The sequence below is a fragment of the Hibiscus syriacus genome, unplaced genomic scaffold (genome assembly GCF_006381635.1).
Source record: "Hibiscus syriacus cultivar Baekdansim isolate YM2019G1 unplaced genomic scaffold, ASM638163v2 tig00110858_pilon, whole genome shotgun sequence".
In the NCBI taxonomy this organism is placed as follows: domain Eukaryota; kingdom Viridiplantae; phylum Streptophyta; class Magnoliopsida; order Malvales; family Malvaceae; genus Hibiscus; species Hibiscus syriacus.
The window spans coordinates 364,206-391,700 of NW_024062890.1; the positions used below are offsets into that span (position 1 = coordinate 364,206).

The window sequence follows — 27,495 nt, forward strand, 5'->3', positions numbered from 1 at the left end:
AGCTGACTTAAACACCCAGAACAAGCCACCAAAAACTATCTTTTCAGGGATAACGTCTCCCTGAAGCGCGACTGCATGAAGAGTATAATATCTAACAATGGTTCCAGGGATAAAAAATTTCATTGCTTTAGCAGACGTGGTAGCTCATTATATGACTGATTTCAATCACCATACAACAAATTCATTGCTTTCTTTTTAGCCATCCATGCCTTGTAATAAGTCGAAATATAACCAATGTATTCCGAATGGATGCCACTAACACAAAAACGAGTACTCTCGAATTTTTTCCCACCAATAACTAGACATATGAGCATATGACGTATGAATCTAAATGTTTGTGGTCTTGTGTCAACGAGCTCATTGTACATGCGTGTTGTGCATTGAACCTTGTGACTTCCCACAACATCTTCTGTTGTAAGTATGATATTTGTATTTACGAAATATGTCTTTTGATCAGACTCCGCGACATAGAATTGAAGATGAGCTTTGATGCAATACTCATTGATTGCTAATTGTGCCTATTTTTTTGTTGAAACATCAATTGAAATCTCATTTCTCAATAAGTCAGAAATAACTACATCTCGCGCATAATTGTTGTGAAACACCAATGACATACCATTAATCGGAACGCCAAGTTGATATGCAACATCTTCCAATGTTATCATCACTTCACTAGAAAGAAAATGAAACGTATGGGTTTCGGGCCTCCATCGCTCAATCAACGCCGATATCAATGTTGGCATCACCTTAAAATCACGAAGAAATATCGTTGGATATAATCCGGATTGTTGAATATATATCACAATCTACTGATGTAACTATTCATTCGTCATTTCTCGATGACGAATGTCTCGTTCTTCTTGCTACAATTTGAAAATAAATTGATTAATAAAATTATATAAATAATTTTTATTAATACTATACTTTTTTCAAAAGTAAAATAAAATAAAACAAATTAAATTTACGTTAGTCAACTCGGTCGACGAAATATGAGCATCATCAAGACATAACATTTCTTCTCTTGAGGCATTTTCATCACAAAATCTTCAACAAAAAAAGTTTTTACTCTCAATAGAATGTTTGATTTCCAATGAAAAACCAATCCAACACAAACATCTATTTATAATACTCTATCCAACGGCTATAAACGACTAATTTTTCAAATTGAAAATAGCCGTTGGAACTCATCACACCGACGTGACGAGTTCCATTGAATTTTTAAAAAATTGTCCGTTGGCCAACAGTCCTCCCAACGATCGAAAATTTCAAATTTTTATCTTTGAAAATACTCACACCAGCGTGACAAGTCCCGTTGCCATTAAAATAATGTATATATATTTTTCAACCTTTATTTAAATTCAAGAAAATAAATTATTTTTAATAGGAATCGTCATATTTATTAAATATATTTAATCCGTAAGACCGACGTCCCAAGAACTATTTAAAAATAATTTCTCAAAAAACTTATCACGTATGTACGATGAGTTCCGGTGTTTTTCCAGAAAAATTACCGGTGACCGGTATATTTACTGATCTAATACCGGTCAAATTATATTTCTCGATCTAACACCCGTAGCAATAAAGCGCGCTCCCTGTACCGCGCTATATGCCACGTAGGGGTATAGCGCCGCCCCTGCTCAGCGCTATACCTGGGTATCTGATAGAATTATATTTAGCGCGAACCCTGGTCTGCGCTATACCTTTTATATAAATTATTACATATAGCGCGGTGCATGTATCATGTCTTATACGGTTATAAATACCCTTCACTCCCAGTTAAGTTTCTCACATCTCTCCTCTCAACTTATAAATTAATACAACAATTCTGTCAATTAGTAATAATTTTGGTAATTTTCTCATATTTGATTTAGAAGTTCGTACGATTTTTCGTTATAAATTTCGTTATAAATTTTTTATTATACTTTTTGTTTATTATGATTATTTGAAAAAAATATTATATTAATTATTTTCAATTAATTTTTGTGTTTGTAAAATTGAAAAGCATGAGCATACGTTAAAATAGTTTTGCGGTGCATATAATAATATAAAATTATATTATTTAAATTATTTACGTTGATGTGTAAAAAATTTATTGTGTTATATTTTTGTTCATATATAATTTATTTAATTAGATTTGTTTCAGATATTTTTTTACAGATATAATATTGACACATTTTTTTGCAGATAAAATATTAAATAAAGTAAAATGCTTAAATAAATTAAATACATAATATTAAAAATATTATAAAATATACCTTAAACAGAGAGATAATTTGAGAGAATTTGAAAAAATGTGGTGTGATGAAAGTAATAGAGGATGGAGGTATTTATAGGGAGGATTGGAGGTAATTAAAGGTATAGCGTGCCCCCTATACCGCGCTATACTCCACGTGTCAGATAAACAGCTATAGCGCGGATCAGAGGGCGCACTATACTCACGTGTAAGCCATGTCAGCGTATAGCGCGGTACAAGTGGCGTGCGGTACCCCACGTGACGCCAAATCAACATATAGCGCGGGACAGGGAGCACGTTTTATTGCTACGAGTGTTAGATCAAAAAATATAATCTAACCAATGTTAGATCAATAAATATATCAATCACCGATGATTTTTCGAAAAAAATACCGTATGTTCCCGCTATATTATAACTTTTACCGTATATCTCAAAATAATGTTAGAATTGGCCTATTGAACTAAATAATGTACCCGATACCAATATTTTCCTAATTCTGCCGCAGAACTATTAACTATCGCTAAAAGACAACATGAATAGCATAGCCTAACTGAACAGTACTTATCAAAACAACCTAAAACGATATTTCAAATATTTTAATACAAAGGGGAATCAAACTTAATTAACTGTAAAAAAATAAATACAAATACTATCGGTGCTGATTAAATATATACATAAAAACTATGGGTGCTGTGCTGGTTTGTCTTCCTGACCATAACTGTGTAAAGTCTTATCCTTTTTTGTTCTTTGCATCTCTCTCTTCACTGTTCTTATCTTATCCCATAAATTCACTCAATTTCTTTTTTATATTTTACTTCATCAATATTCATAAATCTAGAAAATATGATTGAATCTCAATTTTATTTTTAAATTTTTGGATTAAAAAATATCATAATATCATCTTTAACTTCTTCTCTTTTTGGGACCATTATCCAGTCATTGGACACTGTTCTCCCGTTCACAAAAAAATATCTTTTATCGACTACTGGTTCATTTGGTGATAACCCTTTTCTCCATGTGTCAAGTTGCACAAACATCATCCACATCAAGCAACTCTAATAATTTCTCCAACCTCTCTTTTTATTTTATAAATTTGTCTATGGAAAAAAGTTGATTGCTTTAGACCTACAAAGTCATCAAAACCCTATCCAAATGGCATCTTCTTATGCAAACACCATAATAATAGCAGGATAAGCAACAATCCCTCTCGCTCTCCACTCTTACATCTCATTTCTCCCATAATTTCTGTATTTTTCTCATTTTTTGACAGTTGATGGACCGTTCTTTCTCTCTCCACAGAGCTCCTTTTCTCTCTTCCTTTTTACCATCGTCTGTAAAAATATCTCGGGATCCCCACGATTTTAACCTTATGAATTCACCTTCCAACCGCCGATCACTTAGGACTGGCTTTACTTCGACTGCTTTCAATGACCGGAAGGTGCCCTCCGTCAGAGCTAGCGCCGGGGCTAGTCACTGTGACTTTAGCAGCTTGAACGCGCCTCTTGAGCCGAGGTCGGCTCCTGGGAAGTTTTTAAGCGGCGTCCTTCAGTACCAACGACAGGTCTTCCACTTTGCCGCCGCTGATGAACTTAAGCGGCTCGCAGATGATCGTGATGCAACCGTCGCTCGTGTTTCTGTTAGCTCGGATTCTGATGAATCATGTCTTCACAGGTTTGTAAAACAGTTCTGTTGCTTTAGTATACTACAAGGGAAGATTTTTTCTTTTGATAACTAGAAGTCTATTAACTTTCATTTGTTATTTGAAGGTGGTGTTTTTTTATATTGATAAGCTGCGATCATTATGTTTTCGGTTTGGTTAAGTTTTTCTTTCTGGCTATTTTCTCTTACGTTTTTCCTTTTTATTTGTATTGAGAAAATTAACCAAACGAATCTTAATTTTTTATAATGGTGACTGACATGTTTGATTTCATGGAAGAGGTTTTATCGTGTAGCGAGTCTAGTTCAGTAGATCTTGTGTGGTAAAAAAGTCAGCTTTTATACCAACTCGATTTCAGTTAAATTCAAATCCCTTAGACCTTGTCAGTCCAAGAATAGTTTGAAGTGAAGTGAAGTGAATTCAAACTTTGTCATAGTAATTATGACTTGCAATCAGGGAAGTATCTAATATTTTACGTCACGCAAACATCTAAAACCTGAATGGGAAGATTATTAATATAAAATACAAAGAAAATGTCTAAAATATACTGCAACAATTTTCAGGTGCGATTTTCCCAGTGTCCATTCCTGCTTTCAATGTTACATGTTATATTCAGATAGAACTTTGCCTATCTTACAACTATCAACTGGGCTTTCTTCATTCTGTGATTAGTCCCGAGGCAGAAGAAATTACCTTTCGAGGCTTTGTTTTGAGTTCTTTACCTTGGTTCATTAATTGTGATCATTCTATTCACTTTTAATTCTAAGCTACCAAAAGCTCGAGAATCATATGCTATTTATAAACAGATAGGAACCACTCATTTCTGAGTGGTTCATGAATGTCGCCTAATAATATGTTGTAAAAAGTGCTAAGTTGCCTTCAGTCTAATGCAACTAAATCTCGTTCAGTAATCGAATGGAAATACATAAAGGTGTATTTCATGCTTTTAGGATACTTCTTCCCCTGTTTATAATGTTGATTTCATATTTCTTCTGATATATATGTAATTGGCAATCGGTATACCTATAATTTCTTTTGTTCTTTGGGTTTTAAAGTTCATATGTGATCATACGTTAACTTGTTTGCACTTGTTAGTTTTTGGAATCTTCTCTTGGCTTGGATTAGAAAAGATGTTTATTGTATTGTATTGTATTTTATAGTGATATCAATTAGACATTGTGGCACAAAGGCATTTGTCTTCTGCTGAAAGGGGGCTCTCTAAAATCCCTGGCTTGGCATGTTTTGCGATGCTTCCAGGCGATGGTTGTAATGTTATTTTAACCACCAATGAAGTAGGTGCTATTTTAACTGCCATTATTATCTCTCTATTAAATGAGTTGCCATTGGAATACCTCAAAATTTGCATGTTGAATCCTTCGACTCTTTTGATCGATATAATAATCATTTTCTTTTCTATTTTTTTGACATAATTACATTTTTTGTAAATCGTAGAAGGATTGCTCAACTGAAAGAACAGGAGTGCCAAGCTGCTGTGGAAGATGTGATGTACATGTTAATCTTCTATAAATTCTCCGAATACAGAGTACCATTGGTTCCAAAGCTCTCCAGGTGCATTTACAATTGTAGACTCGAGATATTGCCTTCAAAAGACTGGGAGCTGGAGTCGATCCATAGCGTTGAGGTTTTGGAGATGGTTAGGGAACATGTCAGTGCTGTTATTGGCTTGAGAACAAACTCCAGTGTCACAGACAACTGGGCTACCACCGATATCCAACGGCCCCGTCTTGGTCGACTTTATGCAGCCTCCATCTTGTATGGCTATTTTCTGAAGTCTGCCTCCTCTAGACACCAACTGGAACAATGCTTAACTTTGGTTCATCAAAAGCATCTGAACGATAGGAACTTCCTTCAGTTTCTTGATCTTCTACCTTGTGGAATTAAGAGTCTGGTATTTGGCCATGCTAAGGACATGCAATCTGTTCCATTCGGTCAAGGGTCGGATAGACAGGAAATGAATCTCAAAGAGTTAAGGTGTTACGTTATGGGATTCGACCCTGAGACACTGCAGCGATGTGCCAAACTGAGATCCAAAGAGGCTGCAAATTTGATCGAGAGACACAGCTGTGCACTCATTGGTGACGAGCAGACGGATGTGACGGATGTGGTGATTAAGACATCTTTTTCAAGCCTGAAGAGATTAGTTCTGGAAGCTGTAGCCTTTGGTTCTTTCCTTTGGGACATTGAAGAATATGTCAACACCGTGTATAGGCTGAAGGACAACTAATTTGAGGTAAAGGGGAAGTTATAGCTGTTGAGTGAAGTCCATTTGTATAGAGGAATCCAGTTATGTGTTTCCTACGTTATTGCTTTGGTTTGAAGGAAGGAGGCATTCACATTGTATAGTTATAAGTTGATATAATGGAATAATGTACAGTGGTCAATTAACTTGTTTGGTATTTGGTTGCTCATCAACGAGATCAATTCACTTGTTTGGTATTTGGTTGATAACAGAATTCAAGAAATGTCAAACCAGAGGCAGTTAATGTGCATGCTGAATGTCGTAAGCATAATCAAGAGAGTTTTAACCTTTGATTAAGAATATTACATGGGTACCCAACTCCAATAATTTTGGAAGAATTTGAACGAATGAAACTCCAAAGATATGGAACATTCAAAAGCAAGCTTGTACTATACATGGATTCCATTAACTAATTTGGAGTTGATAATAAGCACAGCTAGTTTTACAAGATTGGTACTCCTGGGATACAGCAAGGCTTTTTTTTGTTGTTTTATTAGTATGTAGTAAATACAAGTTAAAATATGTTCAAAGATTCTTAATCATTTGATATTGAACGTTTATATCTTGTATATATGGTGTTCGAATCCGAAACCTCAAAAGACAACAATAATTTATTAACCACTGAATTAATGTAATTTGGTTCATACATTTGATTCAATGGTTTAAGTCCTTCCGTGCTTTTCAATTGATATGGATATGAATAAGTCCTCACTTGGCTCTTTCTTTTTTACATTAACTACAATATTATATATATAATAATTTGATTTGCTGGTTAGGATTTTTCCAACCCTTTTCTCCAGACCTAACTTCGATATCTCTTAACATTACTCTCCTTCAATTTTATTAGTTATAATGTCAGTTTTTTGTTGTTGTTAAATATTAATAATAGAGAGTTTGATTAAAAAAATAATGATGAGATTAATGTCTTTCACAATTAAATGATTATGACTCTTCGCTAGTTTTTTAATGTATTATTTCACTCGCTTCATATATTTCTCATTTCATTATAGTAATTTAATTTTAACGCTAACTATTCGATAAAAAATTAAAATATTCTACTTTTAGTATAAATTATGCATATTCATATTCACAAATGGAATATTCCTTGTGAACTTTGATCATGCTTTATTCTTTCCTACTTTATTCTCACGAATCTTCTATTTACTTGAAATACATTTTAGAATTTCAATTTCTCCCTCTTCCGATCATTTATAACCATGGATTGATATAATCTTAAACGATCAAGGTAATATTTATTTATTATCATGTTGATTTTTTTTTTTTTGGATTTTTGGATTAGAGTTGGATACACTATTTGTATGTGTAGATAATTTTCTTATGAAACTCGATTTTGATTTATAGTTGTCGTTGGTCTTCAATAGTTTGATATCTTTTTGTACTTTGTTTTACGATATTATCATATCTCTTTGTATTTTTTTATTGAAACTTTTTTGGATGCTTTTTAAGGTAAATTATATGGGTGACCACTCAACTATTGACTCCTTTCATTTTGACCATTGATGTTTCGGTTCCATCAATTAGATCATCCAACTATTTAAATACTTCAATCAAGCCACTAATTGTTACCGTTTAACGAAAATGATGATGCGACAGTTAATAAAATTAGTATAATAATAATATATTTATTCCTCAATACTTATATATTCTATCAATTTAATCTTAATTATAATTTAATTTAAAAATGGACCCTCCAATACGAAGGTGCCACGTGCACCACATGATTGGATAGTTTTTAAAGTTAATTAAAATATTTTAATTAAATAATATTTTAATCCTTAATGCTTACAAATTTTTAAAAAATGCCACCTACCAACCACATGTTATTTAACTATCACATCATAGTCTCTATTAAATATTAATGAATAGTGGTATGATTGAAACATCTAAATAATTATGTGGTTTGATTGACAATATCAAAACATCGATGGCCATAATAAAATTGGATAATAGTTGAGTGTTCACCTGTGTAGTTTACCATTTTTCAGTATTTTCTTTGTTTGGTTTGTATATGATCTCAAATGACTAGTTTTTGTATCAATGGTTATAAAAAAATATCATAATTATATGTTCAATTTACGCTTATATTATAAAACTTTTATTGTAATTTTAGATATTTATTTTTTTAATAAAACTAATTGAGTCTATAAAAAAATGTAATGGTTATATATATCTTATACACTCTTTCACGTGATGAATAAGAATATGAGATCTTAAGTAGAGATATTTATCTTTATTTTAATAAACTTAAATATTTTCTGTAATTTATTTGGGTAAAGTCGTGAGCTTAAAGTTTACTTTTTTTTGTTTTAGATTATTTTTATTTTAAATTAGATTAACTATTGTATTATATGATTCTCTAATGAAAATTTGTACATACAGAAGGAAGAATTAGTCTCATTTAATTTATTTCAAAAAGATAATCTTATTTAATTAGTAGACTTGTTCAAGCGTTACTCATTGACCTGGGCGGACCAGACCCAGTCCGTATTGATTCCAAGGATATTATTTTTTCTAAAAATATTTTCTAAAACATATTCAATAGAAACAAATTATTTATTAGACGCATTTTTTTTATAAATATGAATTTAAAATAGTATATGTTTGAAATTTTCAATTCTTTAATAATGAATACTCATTTTCATGCATATATGATGCTCAAACTCAATAGTCAATACCGTAAAAATAACAATTGATGAAAGAATTTGATGTAAAATTCTTATTTTCAATAAACAAAAAATATAATATTTCAGTTGACGTATAAAATAAATTAACTTTTAAATAAAGTTTATATTAAAATATTAAAAGTAAAATTAACACCATCATAAAAAAACACCTTTTTATAAACTATTATGTATTGATTTTTTAATTTTGACGTCATAATCTATTTTTTAACTCCACCACTAACTACAAGTTAAAATCATCAACATAAAAATCTTCACAAATATATCTATTTTAAATATATATTTTTTAAATTAATATTATTAAATAGTTTTTAACATAGAATTAAGAATATTTATATTTATCTAAATGAATAAATAATATTTTTAAAATCATTTATTAGATAAAATATGTTTTATTTATTTATATCTTTTATGTTGATTTCAAACTCGTTTATGTTTGTGTAATTCCTTATATAAATCATTTAAAGTTTGTTTTTATTTAATTATTATATAACTAATAAATTGTTCTTGTTAACGTATTTTTTATTTATATAATATAATTATTAATATTTCTATTTAATTATTTTTATGAACATATTTTAAATTATTCATGGATATATTTAATTATATGTCTATTGACAAATTTACTGATATGTTTATTTAATGTTTATAATTCATTTTCAAACATTAAATGAATAAATATATATATACATATACATATTTGTAAATAATTAAATATATATAATTTTAAATTTTTTAAAAAATATGAATTAAATAAATTGATTTAAAAAAATAATTAGTCATAAATTCTTTTTATTTATTTAGATTAGATTCATTAACAAAACTAAAAAAAAAATAATTAAGGAAATGTACAGTGATTGGTTAAAAAATTAAACTACAAATTGGAATTCGGTACGTATCTTTCTGAATACAATTTCAGTCTTTTTGATAAGATTAAGGGTAAGATACATAAATGGTTATCGACTATAAGATATTATTTTGTTAAGTCATTTAATTATTAAAAGTTATAAAATAATCTTATAAAATGTTGTTTTGTTGAATTCTTTGGTTATTAAAAAAGTTATAAAATAGACATCCGATTATTCATATATTACAAACTCGTCTTTTTTCTTTAAAAAAAGGGTAATCTGAGTTGAACGTTAACTTGTTGATTGATATATGATAAAATCTGATATCATAATCTGAAATGACTATCATATCTCAGTCAATATTTTAATGTCCATATCAGATGACTGTTAATTTGTTATTGAAAAATGATGAGTTTGGAATATAATGAATAATTGAGTGACTATTTTGTAACTTTTAATAGTTGAGGGACTTAACAAAATAACATCTTATAATTGAACGATAATTTTATAAATTTTAATAGTTTAAGACTCAATAAAATAATATCTTATAAGTGAGGAATCATTTATGTACTTTACCCTAAATTAAAATGAAAATGTTAGAGTCTCTTCTACAAGTTTTTATGACATCTACGTGTCGGCTGTTAACCACAATAGCACGAATAGCACTACGCAGCTAAGTGGATGTAATTCCAAATTCCACCCCCCAAGAGGAACCGATCCTTAATTTAGACCTGAAACACGCAAAGAGACAAGCCGAATCCGAACCGTATCAATCACACGCTAAACCTGCACTTCAAAATTTTCCCTCGGACAATAACACCCATATACTTTTCCTTTAATGACGATTAAGTCCAGCACTCGACGCGCACGTTTAAGTTGCGTCCACGTCACTCCTTATTCATCAATTTAGGGCAATTCGTCAAAACAAAAAAAATGCAATTCCGTAATATATCAAGATCTGTAGGGACAATCCAGTAATCCAACAAATAAATAATATTATATTATCGCTGGACCACATCCCTTCCCCACCACAACCAAGCATTGTTCTTCGTTTCAACTTTCATTTTTTTTTCAAAAGAAAAGAAAGGAAAAAATATAATATATGTTTTAAAAATAATAATATTTTATTACTATTATATTTTTCTTTGGTTTCTTCTCCTTCGCTTCTTCTGCGGAATTCTCTCTCATATAGCTTCTACAGTAATCTAAATCTATCTCTGAAATTCTTCACTTTTCATTGTTTTAAACAACATCCAATATACATTGGCGATCTGTTTCTTTTTCTTTCTTCCTTAGATATTTTTCTTCCCTCGTGTTTTAGGTGAGTTTAATCAATTTATTTCTCCTTATCTGTCTTCTTCTATTATGCTTTGCCTTCAAAAAAGGAAATTGTGATTTTTTTAATTTATAATCGTCGTTCCGAAAAAAATATAAATATTTTTTTTCTGAGCTATGTTTTTCTTTCACATTGGAATGCAATTGGAGTTTTCATTTTACTTCATGTTTGTTTTCCGAGAAAAAAAAGAGGTAAAAGGTTTCTGAAAGCTCTCGATTATTTTCATTTAATTTTGCATTTTTTAAAATAATTAAAGTTGTAGAAAAGAGGAGACTAATTTAAATTTGGCCATTGCCTATGCGATTGAATTAAGCATAACTGAGTTCCAGTGTTCGTTGGATAATAAATTCATAGTTTTAGATTTATACATTTAATTTTTTTCTATGACGAACTGCGTGCCTTTTTTCTCGGTGAAGAAATAGAACGTACGGCTGTTTGGTTTTAGTCGCTGTTTGCGCCTTTGTAATTCTTGTTTCAATTTTCGATTCTGGAGATTTTTTCTTTTATTAAGGGAAAGGTTCTTCCATCTACTCTTTTGATGATTTATTTATTTTTTCAATTCAATTTGATTGGTCTATCGTCTTCAGCTTTGGAAAATCGGCGACTTCCAGCAAGCTCATTTCCTCCTCTCTTTTTTAATTATTTATATATATATATAAATTTATTTTGTTTGTGTGTTATTTGTGTTAGATTTTATGAACTTTTTATGGATAAGATGTGAATAATTAATCGTATCAGTGTCTTTACATGTAGGAGATCTGATTGAATTTGCTGGTGTATTTCTTGCAAAAATCCCTTTGATTGAAACCCAGAGATTTCATTTGTTACAGAACACTTTGTTTGATTAATTACTAAAAGCGGGTAAGGAGGGAAAAACTGATACTGCTTTGTTTGTTTCTGACCCCCCCTAAAATTTGAAACATGACCCTCAGTTAACGTTTGTTACTATTTCTAGACCACCGTGTTACAATCTCCTTGGACAGAATTTTGTTTTGTATTTTTGTTATACAAGCCCTACAGGACCAAGTCTAATATTGATGTCTGTCTAGCATGTTGGTCAGTTTCTTTCTTTTGATTATGGTTTATGTCGAGCAATTTAGTCTTGCAAAGTTATGCTGATTTTCCGTGATTGTTTACAGCCCAACCCTGGTTTTGATATATGGGGCATCAGTTAAGCTGAGTGTAAAGAAAATGGATCAACGGATGAAGTTTTACACTTGTTCTGGAGTTCCTTTTGAGGTCTCGTAGATTCATTGAGTTTAGATGATAAGTGGCCGCAGCTTGTAGAAGCTGCAGTTGAGGATGTTGATAAATTTCTGGCTGATATTCTATCACTCTTACGATGAAAAGTCTTTTCCTTTCAGTATCTTACATTTCATGCTACAGTTTAGCAGTAAACCATATATGCAAGCTAGTGATCAAGCCTATGTCAATACTGTAAATACCTCTATCTGGAGGTTTCTAGAACTGCATTGACAAATTGTTGATTGTCATCTGGTACAACTGCAAGAATGGAAAGGTTTGTTTCTTGCCACTGCATTTGATATCAGTAAAATTTGTCAAGTTTCATTTGAAGTTTGCATCACTTTGGTACTATAGCTTTCTATTTCCTTTTTTCTCACTTAGATATAAAATTTCCGAGGAGCTTGGAGATGGTACCTGTGGTAGTGTGTTCAAAGCCTTCAATATAGAAACATTTGAGATTGTAAGTAACTTTCTCTTGTAATTTCTTTTTTACCTTGCAGTTTATATAACTTCACTAATTCTTTTTATTTGTCAATAAGATATATTCTTCTGCTCATTGTTCCTCACTTGTGGTTGAAGTTAATTCAATGATTAATGTTATACACTTTGCTGCACTTAAAAACATGTTGCGAAGTCGATGTAAGTTGCTGCTAGTTGTGATTGTCACAAGCAGGATATTTGTACATCGGTCTTATGTGATGATTGAAATGTCCTCAATATCTTGGAGATGGAAAATGATAAATATGGGATCAATTCTGAAGCCACTTTGTGAGCTTGAGTCATTAAGTGAATTATTTGTTTTTAATTGATCAATCTTATATCTACGAGCTGCTAATTTTGGTGTGTTATTTAGGGTGTCCGAACCACAGTTTAGGATGTCTGTTGATGGTGTCTCTCTCTTTACGCACCTCACTGTATACTACTACTCCCATCACTACCCCCTTCCTTGTACCAGGATGGTTAACAAGCACTTTGAGGTGTCTATTACTAGAAAAGTTTCAAAGTTCTAAATCCTTATGAACATGCAATGTCTGAGATGAAGCTCTTTGCTTAAAAACTTTACAGAACTAGAAAGTTGGGTGGTTGTATATCTGCATGGCATGAGATATTAGATATTAGAGCTTATATAGATATTAGCAGCCCTTCCAAGTATATATTTGGAGCATGTATATATTATATGTATGTACATATATATATATATATGCAAACAAGGTTAGAATAACTTGGGAGTTGAAAGGTTCGCTTTGGAAAATGATTCTGGTGTATCTCGCCTCAATGAGGATGTGACAATGGTGATTAGGAAGACCTTGGACTAGAAAACTTACCTCAATCTATTACGGGTAGCTGCTTGAAATGTCCCCCCGCCCCCTATTATACACTTTCTTTAGTTAAACAAGAAAATAGTGAATTTGCAATGTGGAACTTCCTTGTATTGTTGCTCCTCATGCTTTTTGTAAATGTTCTCGATCTAGGTTGCTGTGAAGAAAATGAAACGAAAGTTCTACTTTTGGGAAGAGTGTATGAATCTAAGAGAAGTTAAGGTAAGCTGTAATATTTCCTTGAATGTTAAGAGTCCTTTGCTTTTTACATAACCCTTAATCATAAGAGCTTGTTCCATTTATCATCTGCAGGCCCTTCGTAAACTAAATCACCCTAATATTGTAAAGCTAAAGGAGGTTGTCAGAGAAAACAATGAACTATTCTTCATTTTTGAGTACATGGTAAGGGTGCTTTACCAACTTCTTATTATTCTACAAAAGCACGGTGCTCTATGATTTTATCTGCCACTTAACTATTGCATCTGTTCTCCCTGTAATTACCATTTAAGTTGCTTTATTTTCATTATTTTTTGTCAACACAAAGCTTGGGAACATGACTATGATTAGGCTGGAGGTAGGAACATGGAGTGTAATTACCATTGCCTTGGTTACAAATACCATTTTGTAATCATTTTCTCTGCTAGTGCTAGAGTACCAGGGATGTGCTCAATTAATTACATGTTTGAACTTGTAAAATTTCAAAGGGGGGCCTATATTAACCAAATATATGCATGGTTCATTTTTGAATAATTCTATAATTAATTTTAGTGAAAGAGTTGTGCTGACACTGGCTACCTACTCCCCTATGAACCAAAGACAGCAAAAATTCTTCAATTTTGTATCTGTTTCAACAGAATTTCATAGTTTCTTTTAGTGATAAAGGTTTCAAGTGATTGTGATTACTACAACTGGGATTCATTGTGTGTTAAATTATTTATTGTAGCCAAGCATTAAGTTGAATGAAACCCTTTTCAGTTCGATTGTAAGAGGTTTAACATTTCTTTCTAGGAACATAATCTTTACCAAATCATGAGGGAGCGACAAAGCCCTTTCTCTGAATGGGAGATACGTAGCTTCATGTCTCAGATGCTGCAAGGACTTGCTCACATGCACAGAAACGGATATTTTCATCGAGATCTGAAACCTGGTAAATCTTCCTTTCATCTATGTGCATGTCCTTATCGTGTATTTATTATAGTGAAATATCTCTTTTTTTCCAGAAAACTTGCTGGTGACAAAGGATGTTCTGAAAGTTGCTGATTTTGGACTGGCGAGAGAAGTATCATCAATGCCTCCTTATACGGAATATGTTTCTACTCGATGGTGAGTAATTGTGTGATGGATATCATCTCATTTACTTAGGAATCGTGTTTCTTTACATTAACTCAATGTCAGTGCAGTCTCGCTGATTACTTCGTAATTTATATCTTGTTCAAACAGTATTATTCCCCTTCTAATGATTCATGGGATAAATTTGTCAGGTACCGTGCTCCAGAAGTTTTGTTGCAGTCTTCCACCTACACTCCTGCTATTGGTACGTGGATATTACTTGATCTATTTATCTTTGTGTGTGTATGTGTGCATGTACATATCTGCATCATTTTCTAGTAGCTTTATGGTACTGTTGTATGAATCCAAAACTTCACTTGCATCCGATAATGTATTTTCCATGTCAATTTGATTTATACATTTTTTCTTTCAGTTAAATGTTACTTTGAGGTTTATCTATATATCAATTCTTTCTTTATTTGGGCTTGAATGATGCCTAATAATAATAACATTGACAGATATGTGGGCTGTTGGTGCTATATTAGCAGAGCTTTTTACTTCATCTCCTATTTTTCCCGGGGAAAGGTGATTTATTATTCTGCCCTTTTCTTCTTTTAATTTTGGTGGATGATGATGTAAATTAAGGCAATTCTTTTGTTTTGAAAAATATATCATTTTCCAGATTATAAATGCAAACAACAATGAAAATACTTTGATTTCCAACTTGTCTTCCTTGACCATGTTGTCCCAACATGCATTATACGCATAGTATATGCTAACTTCAATATGTTCCTCAAGAGTGCATTCAAGTTTGATAAAGTTTCCTGTAACATATAGTTGGAATGTCTTTTGACGGTTGACTCTGGTAATTGTTGGGTCTGTAATTATGATTGCTAGTGTACTTTCAATGGCTTAAAGTTACTAGTTTATTGACTGTATGTAACTGGGAATTCAACATTGTATTCCTATAAAAATGAACACAGCTTGGTTGTTCTTTGTTTCTTCTAATGTTGTTCTGTTCTACTTTGTATTTGTTTGTGCTTTATGCACTTTAAGTTTTCACCCTAACCAAATTGATCTTACATGCATATGTAGGACCTTTTTTGCTTATGCGCAAAATATTCTATGTGAATTTACTCATAGCATCCTCAGTCTATACCTCTTTTGCCGCTTTATACATACTATTCTGTGTTTGTACATGAATGTGTGCACATGCGTTCATGGCTACAGGATTCATAACTGTAGTTATTGAGGAAGGAATATTTGTTATCCTTCTATAAAATAGTCTTGGCAGTTCCATGACCCTAAGATATTTGAGGATACTGTTATGTCTATGTACATGAATGTGCGTGCGTGCGTCGGTGGGAGGGATGCATAAATATAAATACGTATAATGTGTTACAATCTTTGCAGTGCTGTTATTTTAAGAACAATTCTTTACTTGCTGCCGAAGTATAAGAATATTTGTAGGTGTTGTGTATCTAGTTTTGTCATCTAGCATTTGCCACTTAAGTAAAAGACATATATGCCAGAGCTTATCATGGTTTTTCCTTCTTACCGTAATATTCTCACCACTTTGCAGTGAAATAGATCAACTGTACAAGGTATGCTGTGTTTTGGGTGCACCGGATTGGACTTCTTTTCCCGAAGCAACAAACATCACTCGTTTAATCAATATTAGTTATTCAGAGGTAGTTTTATTTATTTATTAGTTATATTTTATCGGCTACGTTTTGATGTTTACTTTGATTCTATCATCTATCATCATTACTTTTGGGCAGATTTTACCTACCAACCTGTCGGATATCATTCCCAGTGCTAGCCCTGAGGCTATTGATTTAATTATGGTATGTATTGTGGTCCACTAGAATTTAGCAAAGTGACATTTGCTCTACTATAATATCTAACACCCCTTGCTTTGAATGCCCAGCAACTTTGTTTGTGGGACCCGTTAAGGAGGCCAACTGCAGATCAGGCATTGCAGCATCCCTTTTTTAATGTAATACAGATGTTCTCAAGTTATTTTTCTGGTTTGTATTATTGTTACTTCAATTGTCCTAAACAATCCTGGACAGGGGGATGCTCGTGTTCCACGTCCACTGCTGCACGATCCACTTGAGCTGAGTTTAAACATGGGTGAGTCTTGAAGATCACTATAGTACCTGTGCAAAGACTATTAGATAACATTTTATATTCTCATTTTTTTTCTGGTTCAACCAATTAACGCTTTCTTGTACTATTCTGCAGGGTCAAAGCCAAATCTTGAGTTGAATCTATGGGATTTTGACACACAACCTGATGATTGTTTTCTGGGCCTGACATTAGCTGTAAAACCTAGTGTTTCAAAACTAGGTATTATAATCATATATGTCCAACATTTATAGTTCAGACTTATGTAGACTGTTTGCTCTTGTTAGCTAATGTTGCCTCTCAAAGTTTAGTCAGCAACTGCATAAATATGCATGTGGCATGGACGGACATCCTTTTTCATCTTCTGGTTGATTTTAGTGGAATAGTGGCTGGTGTCTGTGAAGTTAGAATGTCGTTCCTACCTCAAGTATTTGGGGATGCTGAGGGTTTTAGATGTTCATGGAGATATGAAAGTAGATAAACCTAGAAATAACGTCTACTGCTTTCCACTAGGGAAGCAATATTCTGCAAGCTGTGTAGTTCTCTATTGACTGAATATGTTTTTCATTGTTATGGTTTAAAACTATGTCAACATTTCTCATGTAACATCTTTCTTTGTATCCTTTTCTTTTGGGTCTATGTTAAATTGTTTACCTTTTCAAAAGCAAGAATCTGACTCATTTATTTCTGCAGAGGCGGTCCATAATGTCTCTCAACGTATGGAAGAGGTGAGTTATGCAGTATTACACTCAACAACATTGCTCTTGGCTATTATATATCTTTGGTGTGGATCCCACCAATTAACATTCAAGAAATATGGCTAACTACTGAGCTTCGTAATGCAGGAGATACTGTTTTGTCCTAGTCTGAATGATCATCCAGAGCAATCAGGTACAATAGTGATTCATAAAACACTTGTTTTGAACGTTAATCTGAATACAATGCTTCATTTGAGTTTATTCTACCTTTTTATTGGTCTTTCCGCAAACAACAGTGTTCTCCAGTTATTTCGTTTTCTCTCTTTTTCTTTCTTAGAATTTAGTGTTAAGCACTAATTGTCTGGGTTCTTTTCATTATCAGTTTTTTGGTCATTGCTTACTCCTGATCAAAATAGAATTCGCACACCAGTTGAATCCTCCTTCTCTCTCTCATTCAGGTAAGTTCTTTCTTTTTGCCTCATCTTAGGTTTTTGGTGTATGCGGTGAGCCGGTGACTTTAGCAGTAGTGGCTGAGTGTATTGATACTTTAACTGGACATCTGTGATGGTCCCTGGATTTTTCATGTTATAAAATTTACCTTTTTGTTTGAAGTAGGTCTTCCCCACTAATCGTCACTAATAGTGAAACCCCTTCAGTAGTTCTAGCAGTTTATACATAAACTACTTCTGTGCAATGGTGTATCGATTTGGTTTCTAGTCTCTTTACGGTATTTTTGTGTGTGTCACCTCTTTTGTGCATTATGTTCATCACTCATCCTATCATGACATCCGATATTCCACCGTTGCAGTTCAATTCAGCATCCACCGATTGGAGTCCCACAATCCACTGGGTTCGCAATAGCATCATTGCAGCCTAACCTCCCTGTTGGTCAAAACTATTGGGTGTGGCCTCCCCCTTCTGGCAAGGTTATCCCCTGATTGAGTGTGTTGGATAGCCTAATAAGGGCCTGTAGAGGAATTTGTAATTTATTTCATTTCCCTTTGTAAAGCCAGGATCCATTTAGTACCCCCCATAGCTTTCTATTGTAGTCGAATCTATAAGCTTTCGCCATTATTCGTCCGCAAAATCGTTGTCCCAAGAAAGTTCCCGGGCAGTTTTTCAGATTTCATCACTCAGTTAGGAAATTTCACCTTTACAGTAAACGTTGGCTGGAATACGCATCTTGGTTAATACATCTTCCATACAAATCTCTCCTCACTGCGTGCGGTGTGCCGATGATGTGCAGGTAATGAAAAATGTCTGATTCTCAACCCAATACAAAGTTAGTTATAATGAGCAGTCTTCATCTCCATGTATTTCATTTCCATATCATCGACCATTGATGAATTTTTATCGAGTTGAACCTAATAATATTTGTACATTAGTATTTTAATATGTTTAACCGGGTGATTTTTTAAAACAATATATTTTATTGATATAATTCCATACAGCTGTTGGGTTCTGACTATTTTTAAAATAATGTTATTATCTCGGATTATTGTTTTATCCTGTTTGGGATCAGGATTTTTATTTTTAATTTGTCCTCTTTTATTTTCCAAGTCAAACAACTAAATTTGGATTATTTAAACGCCGCGTTTCCATAGCATTAACGTGAGATTGAGATTTTCTACGAAAATAAATTTATACATTGAGAACGAATCATGTGGTGCGTTCACACGATTTCAGATACTGATTTCGTATAGTGAATCATTGAATGTAATTTATTAAAAAAATGTGATATTATGTTCAATTTAAAATATTTTTATTGATGCAATAGGAACTTAACCTAAGTACTGTCAATATCTAAGACCTTGGTTTACAGCTTTCTTTTTCTGATCAAAGCATTGTTTTCATTTCTTGAACTAGATAAGAAATGAACTTGCTCTGTATCTCAGTAGTCGCAGAAATTCCTTCCATTTCATATGGTTCTCTCTTATAGACATTCCTGTTTCGTGGTATATATCAATCATTACAGTCTCGATAGCTTCCTTAATGCTTACTTCGGAGAAACACCCTAAACATTGAGTGGCAAACGTAACAACCCACATGAAAGGTTTCTGTTAATTGCCTCCATGAACCCTTTGGGCAAGACCCGGTCGAGCTCAGCCTGGGCTTCAGGGGAAGTTCAAGACCAGAAAAAATGACAATCCCGTAAGTTCTAAACATGTAGCCAGTTTTAATTGATCGCCTTGGATAAAGGTTTCAGTTTGCACTACCAAAGGAGCAAAAAACGGCAGACTTGGGTGGATGTTGTGTCAACCAATTTGCCCATTTCTCGTCGAGCACTCCGCACGGTGGTTCCGGAGTTAGTGGACCACTTAAAAGAACTAGCTTTTGAAAATGGGTCTTCATGAAATCAAGGTAAGGACCTTCCATTCCGTTACAGGTGTGCTTTAAGAGAAGTAACCGAGGTTTCTGGGAACCCGCATGCAGGCTTCTTTAGGTCTTCAACCGTGGGCTCCTCTCCTCGGTTTCAACTCCAATAAGCCTAGCGCGGACGGTAAGGTAAGCACCAGATATGGCGGCAGCGAAGACCGAGAAGCAAAAAGTCTAGATGACGAGTTGAGAGGAGAGTTTCGGAAGCCAGCGTTGTAAGAAATCAAAGAAGGCAAATTGGGGTTTGAGATCTGATAGTAGAGCTTCGATTTGAAGCTGCATGAGATCCAAGGCTTGCTTGAGCAGCTCATGCAAGTTGGCAAAGTCTGTATATCTGCTAGCAATGGTGCTGGGGATTGCCTTAGCAGTGGCTTACCTTGGAAGTTGGAGCAGGAGGCATGCTCAGGAACCAGAACCTGGCATAGATTGGTACGCTATCCGGCACATATAAGGTAAAGGACCAAGTAATGTCCGCTTCTTTTGTCTGGTTTGATACTGTTCATAAACAACATGAATGCATTCTATAAAAAATGTATATGTAAATGGTTTTCGAATTTCACTCTATTGGAATAACAGAGGGGAAAAAAGGATAAAACAATGAAGAAAAAAAGGAAATAAGAATCGAGATGTTTACTGCGATCTGATAAATACCTCTTTGTTTGATTCAGATCTCAATAAGTGAAAAAACTAATTCTTAAGGAAGCTGAACGAGTGTGGATATTTGCGAAGAAATTCGACTTTCAAATTAAAGGTGATAAGCGATAAGTTATTATGAATTTCGCAAGGTTAGATGGATATTAAATTTTGAGTTTCAGTTATGAATTCTATAATAAATAAAATATTTGTTGTTGCAGAAAAATATTGGGAAGTTGACTGTACAGCTTCGGAGCAGTATCGAATATCAGATACGATGTTATGTTTGTAGTATTTAACAGTCGAGTTAGATTAAATATTCAGACATATCTAAATTTGGAAAAAAAAAGTAAATGACGTTATAAATACAATTTCAAACCATCAAACAATACGATAATCTCAATTAAATGTAAATTAATGAACACTTGTAAATGGGTTAGGATTCAGTTATTACAAGTGTACAAATTCCGAATATGATATAATCCAAAAATTTAGATATTTGAAATTTCGGATAATTAAAACATGTATTCATATTTGACCCAAAAAAAACAAATATCCGAATTTAAATATAAAATTTAATTTGATACAAAATAATTTTATATTCTGTGACTTTATGCAACTTATTCGATAATTTTACTATATATTATATATATATATATATTATATTTAATTATTCATACACAATAAGTAAATATCTTAATTTTTATTGGGCTAGAGTTTTAATATGTTAGTGGGTTTCTTATTTATTGGGCTAAAAACTATCTAAAATTTAAATACCCATTTTTTTTTTCAAATTTTGGGATAATCCAAAATTGGAATTTATTCTATTTGTATTTGATCCGATTATCCAATTTGTTTGGATATCAGATCCGAAAATAAAAAAAACAAATTAGGTATTCGAATTTTCAAATCTCGGGTCAACGGATTGGACCGGTTAGATCTTTTTGCAAACCCCTACTAGTTACATATTATGAAACTCTTTTAGTTTTACATTAAATTAGGACCGTTAATGAGTGAGAATAGAAGATTAAGATTAACTCTTTGTTTCTTTTTTCTAGTGAATATTTTCTCATTTACTACCGTTAATCTCAACTTTCTATTTTTCACTCATCCAACGGTCTTAGTTTAGTGTAAAACTAAAAGAATTTTACATAATATAATTAGATCGTATCCCTTTAAATTTTATAGTTAAAAGTCATGCAGTACATAAAAAGAAAATTAATGTCGCATATTAATGCATGTATAACTTTGATAATAGATTTTTCCTTAAAATAGAACGTGAATAATGATAACACAAATTCCCACGTTTTCTAGGGGGGGTTTATTTATTTTACTAAGAACAACATAAGAAGACCTCGATGTCGATCTTCTGAGACAAACAATCAAGTGGGACATACGCAGGCTGGTACAATTTAGCAATTCAGGAAGAAATTATACACAATACAAATAAGACCACGTTTCTACACACTGAAAAAAGCATGAAAATGAGGCAGACTGACATGATGTATTAGCCCTGGCAAAGAACTTCAGGTTTTAACTGCAATTCCAGATGTTGCAATGTTTGGAATGATGTCCAGAAACATAGCCCTAGCAGCTGGGTCGGTTGAAAATCGACCCGTCACAGCAACAGTGGCCGTGTTACTTCCAAACTTCTCGATCCCTCTAGAAATCATGCAAGTGTGGTAAGCCTCCACAACTACCATGGCATCACCACCTGTGATTGATGAAACCGTCTCTGCTATTTGCCTACTCAGTCTTTCTTGCACCTGTAGCTTGAATCCATAATAATGTACTATTGACTGCACAACTGACTTTTCAATGGGTTTAGATCCTTCAGGACACAGGTATCCTACATGGACCACACCATGGAAAGGAAGCAAGTGATGCTCACATTGAGACCAAAATGATAAGTTCAACTCTGAATGCATCTGTTGATGATTGTGGGAGCATTCGCCACAAGTGAAGCCATTCAACGCCATCTCCAACTTCGTGTTCTGAAAGTTCATCAACCAGTTCACGAAATGGCATGGAGTTTCAACAAGCTCCTTCCTTGATGGATCCTCACCTAAAGATCTGAGTATTGAAGCTACTGCAGCAACCATTCCGGGGTTGGCTGCTACAATCTCAGAAGAACCATAGGAAGGGCACCAACTTTTTGTCATAGAGTCCCTTGTTGGAAATTTCTCCACAGCTACACCTCTGAATTTCAAGAGTCCCATAAAGTCACCCCAAGCATGGGAGTTTTCGTTTTCGAAAACCCCTGAACCTGAAGAGACATGAACTTTTATCCATCCTTGATGCTTTGAGTCATGGCAGACTGAGTCCAGATTTGGGAAATGAATGTGCAAACACTGGAGTATTACAGCAACCCCTGCTGGATTGATTCCAAGGTGCAGAGCTGAACATATTTCATCTGCTAGACGCTGTGGATCTTGCAGTCGTTTTGCAAATACACCGGCTACCCTAGACAGTTTGCTTAACCCGACGACACGCTCACCCGATGGCACGTAACCTACATGACATTTGACTTGAAACGGGAGCAAGCACGACTCACAATACGAGAAGAAATCGAGATCTCGAACAATCACAAGCCCACCTGCTCCCCCGGCATGACCAACTCCATCATGCAAACCCACTTCAGGGAATAAAGCTCCCTGAACGATATCCTTCACTTTTTGTTTGTAACCTGGAAAAAAGTAATGGAAAATCCTTGATCAAACACAAAACATTTATAAATGCACATGCATGATGCATGTGTGTGAGATGAACAAGAAAGTGTACAATTTCTCGTACAAATGTATCACTATATGAACATCAAAAACTTCATATGCAGCAAAATATAAACAGTAAAACAGATCAAACCCATCACCATCGAAGATGGTGACAAGTTTTAGCTGAAAACAAAATCTTACTCCACTTTAAAGTTGCATCACCAAACGCCTAAGTTGTAGTAAAATTTAACAGCATAAAATCATGGGCAATTAGTATACTGTAAAACTATATGATCGAGAAAAACGAAAGCACATGAAACGCACCTATTGTCCCTTCTCGAAGTGCCTTGGCGACACGAAGAGGAGTTTTCTTAATGCCTTCTCGGTTGATATCTTCACCCAAGCCCTGCAACAGAACTTTAACAGCGTCTTCAATGGCTATAGTTTGTGTCTCCTTCTCCAAACCAAAGTCATTTCCACCCATTTCCGTTCCATTCTCGAGCTCAATACAGAAATGACACTCACCCACGCCCATTGACAGAACCAGAGAATAAAACAAAGAAAACAAACTTAATTCAAAATAAAAGGAGGAACTAATGAAAACCCAAAGCTGGAAACAAGCCGAAAATCAACCAGAAAATCAGAGTGTTAATCCAATTTTTTTACGCGAAACTAATAAAATCAGAGGAACTCAGACGCTAAAAAGAAGGAAAAAGAAAGATAATAACAGAGAAAGAAGTAAAACCAAGGAAATAAAGGAAGAGGTACGTAGGATTGCCGTTGGTCTATGAAATATATGGATCTTCTCCAATGGTTTTTATAATGAAAAATTTAATAAAAAAATGCCGAAATTATTTCTTTTTCTGGGAATTCGAAATCTATTAGGCCTGACTGCCTCAACCACCACCTCCACAAGGAGCCAACGCCAAGAAAAAGACAACGGCGGTGGCACACCGACAATTGGAGGGGGTTAATAGAAATAAATTTTAGGTTTTTCTGGCAGTTGATATTGTTATTATTTTACGAAGAAAATGGAGTTGAGACAAAAGTAAAATTCTATATTTTTATCTTTACGTAAAGATTAATATCATCAACTTTTTTTTTTTTTACTAAATATTTAACAGTAATGTATTTCAAAGACTCGTCATTTTAATCATCGTGTTCTATAAAGATTGATTTTTGGTTTTTATCTTACGGGACCAAAATATTATTTTATTAACGAAATAAACATATATACATATATATATATATCTTATTTAATATATTTTGAAGATTTTTAGAAAACATCAAAGTTGACACAAAATATCATTATAAACGAAAACAACGACTACACTTAGCTATAGAGAAACTCCCCACTCAAAATATAAATTCAAATTAATATTATCAGACCAATCAATACACTTATCACTTAGCTTAGCCTGGATCATCTCCTTAACTGATCACACCACAGCCTCCCTGTTCTCGAGACTGATTTCAGAACTGTCTGCAATTCCTCTCCTATCATATGCAGTAAATGACTATTTCTATTTTCATATTGTTTAGGTCTTTAGGATTTGTTTTTTCTTCTTCGATTCTTTTAAGATTAATTTAGATTAGCTCGTGTTATATACTTAGTTTTGGTAGGTGAATTTCTCGACGTAAATTTTTTATATACATAGAAATTAAAACTTCAGTCTTACTTAAACGATATCAAAATGCTTACCACTTGAATCAATCTTATTAATAATTGTGTTTTGACATGAACACTTATTCTTTTAGAAGTATAAAATCTTTGTACTTCAATTTTATCTAATCATTTTTTATAATTTTGGTTTATGTTTCAAATCTGATGATTTAAATTTTAAATAAAAAATGTTAACTTAAAAATGTATTTTATAAATCCTTAATGTGTATTTCCTGTCCCACTAAATGTGTCTATTATTGACTTTTTAAAAATTAAAGTTTTTAAACTTTAGCCATGATTATTTTAAATATTTAAAACAATTGACTTTTATAAAAATATATATTTAAAAATTACTTGATTTAAAGTTTTTAAAATATATTTTTTTCAGTAATAAATTTTAAATAATAATGAGTCAAAATTAAAAAAAATTGACAAAAATCAATTATTAATAAATTTAATGAAATAAAAGAGTATTTTTTAAAACATACTTTTTATTTTAGTAATAAAAAACATTTTAATATTAATTATTTATGCCACGTAAAATAAAATATATTCAATTTATTACACTTTTAGGAACCAAAGTTTTTTTTTATTTATAAAAAAAGCCATATAATTTTATTTTATATATATTGCAATATAAGATGAAAGTTTTGGTCCGGTACAGGCATTCACGTAGAAAACGACACACTGAAAATTACGATATCCAAGAAAATATTTGTAACTTGTAAGCATATTTTAAATTTTACGAATCTAAATAATGTATATATTTTAGACTAAATTATGATAAAAATAACAACAACAACAAAATCATATTCTCATATGCAATGGGGTAAGAGGGAGGTAGGGTAGTAGCTTGCCCCCAACGTCAGGTTGAGAGCAACTTCCGTGGAAGACCTCCGGCAGTTAGGAAATTAAAAATAAAGCTAAAATGTAATGCATGTATAAATAAATAAATAAATAAATACATCGTTGAACAGTCTTCATATGCAATCTCTGCATATAGACAGAAACGTAAGACCCAGATAAATTTAAAAAGAGGAAACCTAAAGAGAATGATACACAGAAGTCAACGATAGCAAGCTACGAGAAGGTATAAAGTCAAATGGGTTAAAAACTAAACTAAGGCAACACTACTTCGCTACCCTACTTCTAAGCCCTCATAAATTCCAATGAGAGAAACTTATAAAAAATAGAAGTCATGAAAATTACTACAAAGGCATTAGAAAGAAGACAGAGATGTTACACCCTATGGCTGTGACTCGCACTACTCGGCTACCCTGGTCTTAAGTCTCCATACTTTCCTATCAGAGGTCATGTCCTCGGTAAGGGCTAGATCCTTCAAATCAGATCTCAAGCAGTCTTCCCACTTCCGCCTTGGTTGTCCTCTCCTTCTGACACCGTCGACTGTAATCGACTCTACCCTTCTGATCGCATAATATGGTTTTTGCCTAAGGACATGCCCAAACCATCGTAGTCTTCCCTCCCTCAATTTTTCGGATACAGGCACCACTCCAAGGACATCCTAATAGCAGAGTTTGGTGTCATGTCCCACAAAGTCTTACCACATGCCCATCGAAACATTCTCATTTATGCGGCCTCCATCCTCCTTACGTGATCTTTCTTGATTGCCCAACATTCTGATCCATACAGCAACGCTGGTCTTATTGCCATTCTATAAAATTTTCCCTCAAGTTTTAGAGGCACCTTTTTGCACACAAAACTCCAGTAGCAGCCCTCCATTTTAGCCATCCCGCCTTTATACGGTGTGTAACGTCATCATCTACACCTCTATCTTTATGTATCATAGACCCTAGGTACTTGAAACAATCCTTTGATGGAAGAATGTGTCCTTCGATGCATACTTCTACACCTTCATCGTTTTGGTTCCCACTGAAGTTTGAACATAAATACTCTATCTTTTTAATATTGATCCTTAGACCTTTTTCTTTCAAAACAGTCTTCCAGGTAACCAGTCTATTATTCAGCTCAGTTTTTGTTTTAGCAACTAGGACAATGTCGTCAGCGAAAAGCATACACCATGGGACACCGTCTGGTGTCGCACAATAGATGTCGTCCATAATCAAGGAGAAGATGTAAGGGCTAAGAGCCGACCCTTGGTGGAGTTCGATTTCCACCGGGAAAGCCTTGATGTCGCCAAGTGTAGTCCTGACATATGTAGTAGATCTACAGTACATATCACGAATCGCCCGGATATAAGCAGTTGGAATCCGTCTCGTTTCCAAGGTCTTCCATATCGTTTCGCGGGGAACGCTATCATACGTCTTCTCAAGGTCAATGAACGCCATGTGAAGATCTATATTTTTTCCCTATATTTTTCCATAAGCCGTCGAAGTATATGAATTGCCTCTGTAGTATACCTGCATGGCATAAAGCCAAATTGATTTTTTGAAACCC

General features: G+C 33.4%; 3 protein-coding genes across 5 annotated transcripts; 2 read left to right on the plus strand and 1 right to left on the minus strand.

Moving 5' to 3' along the window:
- The first annotated feature begins 3,411 nt into the window (after positions 1-3,411).
- On the plus strand, positions 3,412-6,292 carry LOC120143572 (UV-B-induced protein At3g17800, chloroplastic-like). The gene is made up of 2 exons (XM_039157883.1): positions 3,412-3,904; positions 5,343-6,292. Exons 1-2 carry the CDS (start codon positions 3,507-3,509, stop codon positions 6,133-6,135), a joined length of 1,191 nt encoding a protein of 396 aa, XP_039013814.1. The 5' UTR covers positions 3,412-3,506; the 3' UTR covers positions 6,136-6,292.
- Positions 6,293-11,174: 4,882 nt separating this feature from the next.
- On the plus strand, positions 11,175-19,078 carry LOC120143571 (serine/threonine-protein kinase MHK-like). 3 transcript variants are annotated; one of them, XR_005517954.1, is made up of 18 exons: positions 11,175-11,227; positions 12,176-12,555; positions 12,663-12,741; positions 13,754-13,822; positions 13,913-14,002; positions 14,609-14,747; positions 14,821-14,923; positions 15,082-15,134; positions 15,388-15,454; positions 16,452-16,560; positions 16,651-16,716; positions 16,800-16,868; positions 16,945-17,005; positions 17,117-17,221; positions 17,693-17,727; positions 17,845-17,890; positions 18,080-18,211; positions 18,242-18,408. XR_005517954.1 is itself a non-coding variant. In XM_039157881.1 (18 exons), exons 2-18 carry the CDS (start codon positions 12,548-12,550, stop codon positions 18,633-18,635), a joined length of 1,305 nt encoding a protein of 434 aa, XP_039013812.1. In that variant the 5' UTR covers positions 11,175-11,227; positions 12,176-12,547; the 3' UTR covers positions 18,636-19,078. The 3 variants fall into 3 exon arrangements, 2 of the variants coding, with proteins under 2 accessions (XP_039013812.1, XP_039013813.1); XM_039157881.1 differs by lacking the exon at positions 18,242-18,408 and adding an exon at positions 18,506-19,078 and having other exon boundaries at positions 18,080-18,155; XM_039157882.1 differs by lacking the exons at positions 11,175-11,227; positions 12,176-12,555; positions 12,663-12,741; positions 18,242-18,408 and adding exons at positions 13,466-13,560; positions 18,506-19,078 and having other exon boundaries at positions 13,722-13,822; positions 18,080-18,155.
- Positions 19,079-22,012: 2,934 nt separating this feature from the next.
- On the minus strand, positions 22,013-24,279 carry LOC120143549 (GTP cyclohydrolase 1-like). The gene is made up of 2 exons (XM_039157849.1): positions 23,742-24,279; positions 22,013-23,392 (listed from the first exon to the last, which is right to left on the minus strand). The coding sequence occupies exons 1-2, from the start codon at positions 23,950-23,952 to the stop codon at positions 22,233-22,235; spliced, it is 1,371 nt and encodes a 456-aa protein (XP_039013780.1). The 5' UTR covers positions 23,953-24,279; the 3' UTR covers positions 22,013-22,232.
- Between the last annotated feature and the right edge of the window lie 3,216 nt (positions 24,280-27,495).